Source organism: Embiotoca jacksoni, unplaced genomic scaffold (assembly GCF_022577435.1).
Source record: "Embiotoca jacksoni isolate LCO1_2020_lvr unplaced genomic scaffold, fEmbJac1.0.p SCAF_90, whole genome shotgun sequence".
In the NCBI taxonomy this organism is placed as follows: Eukaryota; Metazoa; Chordata; class Actinopteri; family Embiotocidae; genus Embiotoca; species Embiotoca jacksoni.
In genome coordinates this window covers 592501-596135 of record NW_027185448.1, presented here as the reverse complement: position 1 = coordinate 596135, position 3635 = coordinate 592501, and the positions used below count along the sequence as shown (strand labels likewise).

Here is a 3635-nt window from a genome sequence, read left to right as displayed (position 1 = left end):
GTCGGCCTTGAAACGGGTACGGACCCGCGAGGTAATTCACAAGATCACAGCAAGACTCAGTTCGTAACTTTGAGGAGTTTTTGTTCACGTACAAAAGGAAAATGTTCATTTTGGTTGCAAAAATATTAAAAATGAAAAAAATTAAGACTTTTAAATTTGAATAATTTGCTTAAATAGAAAATAAAAGTGTAAACCTTGTGGACGGAGGAAGTCGTTTCTCTTCTATCCATCAGGACTCTCAGACTTACACAACTCCTGGAGGACATGAAGCCTATTTCAGTTTCCTCTGATCCTGGAACCGTCCTGCACAAACCTCCTCCAGAGCCCAGTAAGGCTTTTTAAACACTAATAAATCAAACACAGACAAACTGATCTTCTGTTGTAATATCCGAGCGAACCTCCTTTAGGGCGTCGTGACTGTCGAAGGTTCATTTCTGCTCTAAACGTGCACAAACAGAACGAAGCAGTGAAACCAACACAGATTTTTTTTAGGCTGCAAGAGTCTACTTTTATTGCATTTGCAATTTTTTTCACAGGGTGACCAAAGTGAAAACTGCTTTAACAAAAGGCGTGTGGATGTGTGCGCACCAGTGTGTCTATGCAACGCAGTATTACAAACACACATTACAAAACAAAAAGGAGCTTATTGGTTTCATCATTTTTCTTTTTTTTTTTTCTTTTTTGGTGTCAATAAAAAAAAATTAACAACGCAAGGTTACAAACAAAAACAAGTTAAGCAGCCTCCACTACAATGAGTAATCATAATAATAACAACAATAATAATAATATAAAAATAATAATAATGATAAGGTTGTAAACGGGACATCCTCCCGTCACCTAGCGTTGGTCATTGGTTCGACCCCCCCTCCCCCGAGGCGGTGGGATCATGATGCGGTGGGGGTTCCCGCCTCGCTGCTCTCGCTCACCTGGCTTTGCATCACCATCTCCTTGGCAACGCAGGTGATCTGACCGTTCGTCACCGTGCCTGAGACCCCCGCCCTGGTGAGGACAGAGACGAAGGTTAGAGCTGTCAATCACACCACGTCAGGACGCTTAAATGGAAAAACCTCCGACCATCGCAACAAACCGCTGCTCGCCAACCGCAACAGGAAGTGACATGTTTACATAAAAAACAAAACTCCCTCCAGGAAACGCAGGGATCCCGATAACGATCACAAATTCAAACAGAAACTCTGCTGAAACTTTTGAAGCATCAAGTTGTCGTTCCGAAACAAAAAACGACTTCATGACCAAAACTAAGTGTTCATTTCCAACCAGCGAGGCTCCGCCCCCTTCTCTCACTGTCAAAACAAACTGCTGCTAGCTAACCGCAACAACAGGAAGTGACGGGGTTTGTGGGAAATGTGGTTTTATGAGGAACATGTTAAATGAGTTTTCTCGACTTCCAGCTGGAAGAGACTGAACTTTGTTTTATTGTTGAATGAATGTGATTTAAAAAGTATTTAAAGCTTTTATTTTGAAGGCAGATGGAGCCTTTGTTTGACAGTAATATAGAAAACAAAGGCTCCATCTGCCTTCAAAATAAAAGCTTTCCATTTGCCAATTCCTGCAATTTTACTGAAAAAACCCCAAAAAACCTTCAAATTCCACAAACGACATTTCATGCTAAAAAGCTGCTTACTTCTGCTGCGCCTCCTCGGTCAGCGGGGTCATCCCCGGCTGCTTCCCGAAGAAGAAACTGGACCACCAGTGGCCCGAGTCCTGCTTGGGGAGTCCTGTGGACACAAAACGAGGAACACCTGAAGCTGAGAGTTCATTTAAAAAATAAAAATAAAACCACCTCCTGCAGTCTGTTTGACTTTTCAGATGAGCAGAAGATTTCTACTCAGAATCATTTATTCATAAAACCTTCGCTGACAATTTGACATTTTAACGTCCCGGGAGAGGACGAGTGTTGGCTGTGATCACAGCAGGCAGACGGGACACGGAGGGGTGTGTGTGTGTGTGTGTGTGTGTGTGTGTGTGTGTGTGTGTGTGTGTGTGTCATCAGCCCGGCTCTGATCCGGTTTCGTCCCGGTCAGAACTCGTGTTTGGCTCCTGGACAACACGATCGGTGTCGCTTCTATTTACAGTTCAGCTGCTGTGATCGACTAACTTCATGTTCATGGAGCCTCTTTACATTTACACATGTACACGTATAGTGATGGAAAAAAGGATTTGTCTCTTCCTCTTGTTTGCATTGTGGCTCCGGAAAGTCTCTCATGAAGGAGGCTCTGAACCTGACCTCCACTGACCTCCACTGACCTCCACCCAACTCTGTATTATCATACAAAAGCAGATTCAAGGAGAATGAGGGCGACTGTCAGCTGGATAAAAGCTGGCCTGAAGAGCCCTGCTGGGGGAAACACGTTACCGTTGAACAGCCTGAGCGGATCGAATCTGATGATTATTCTAGTTCAAGCTGAATGAGGTCAAAAGGTAGAAATCCATTTAAAATAAATGAATGAACCACAATTATAATGAAACAGTCTACGTGGTTGTATTTCTACTTTTGGTGGATTTCCACTCTGGAACATGAACAAAGACCCGGCTGTGAGCCGAGTTGTGTAAACGCCCAAGTTCACCTTTCACCTACTTCCACGCTGCAGAGACGGGACGATTGAATGAAAAAAAGAAAAGAGTCGGACACCTGAGTCAGCAGCAGATGGGTTCATAAAGCAGGATTACCGCCGACGAGCGTGAGTTAAACAAACAATGCTGACGCTGGTGTTTTTATAATCCTCTGGTGAACGGTTCCTCTGGAAACACGAGTCAGCATCAATGAAACCTCGGAGCTGTTGAACTTCCTACGAGGCTCCAAATTCTGCTCAGAACAACGAGCGACTCGTTTTGTAGGAAACGGTGAATATGTGGATTTTTCTTTTTTGCATAACGCGTCAGAGGAATTAAATCTACAACAGAGAAATAACATTTAATTCAAATGTTCCTGCATTTTTCAGAAAATGATCATTCAATCAAAGGAGCCTGCCTCTAGTGGCGGGCGGTGGTATTGCAGCGTAATAAAACCCGTGCGGTCCGAGCGCTCACCTGGATGGTGAGGGATGACCTCCCCGCTGTACTCCGAGCTGCCACAAGAGCTGCTGCTGGACGTGGAGCCGATGCGTCCTGCAGGAGGACAGAAGAAGAAGAAGAAGAAGAAGAAGAAGAGTTAAAGAGGCGCTGCTGTCAATCAGTCATCCCAATTAAAAATGAAATTTGACACGTGGAAAGGAATTTGTTTTCTTCGGCGTCTATTTGCGCCGAGAAGAACTGAGTGAACACTCAGTCTGTTTCAGACGTTCACGCGGGACAAAAGACGTGAATCCATTTTCCTGTTTGCGTAAAGACGGCGAGACCGACGGAGACGGAGACGGATTCTCAACATGAACACGGCGGTTTGTGAAATCGAGGACGACTCACTTCTGTAGTAGTCGGTGGTCGCCACCAGAGAACCGCCTGCTGGGATCGCTGCCATCCTTCAGTTGTTGGTCGTCGTATCTGTTTGATGGAAACCTGCAGACGGACGGACGGACGGCGTTAACTCACAGGTTTCCACATCATAAAATAAACAAATATAGATTTATACTCCTTTATAAATCCTCCATACGTTAAAAGGTGATTGTTATTTTCATTAC

General features: G+C 44.4%; 1 protein-coding gene across 1 annotated transcript in view; it reads right to left on the bottom strand.

The window, feature by feature from the left end:
* Positions 1 to 482: 482 nt before the first annotated feature.
* The window catches only part of ppdpfb (pancreatic progenitor cell differentiation and proliferation factor b), a 4602-nt gene continuing 1449 nt past the window's right edge, over positions 483 to 3635 (bottom strand). The window contains exons 2-5 of the mRNA XM_069141726.1: positions 3421 to 3513; positions 3049 to 3126; positions 1643 to 1736; positions 483 to 999 (exon numbers count right to left, since the gene is read on the bottom strand). Coding sequence (XP_068997827.1) covers positions 885 to 999; positions 1643 to 1736; positions 3049 to 3126; positions 3421 to 3475 — 342 coding nt within the window. The 5' untranslated portion in view covers positions 3476 to 3513 and the 3' untranslated portion in view covers positions 483 to 884. The remainder of the gene's footprint in view (positions 1000 to 1642; positions 1737 to 3048; positions 3127 to 3420; positions 3514 to 3635) is intronic.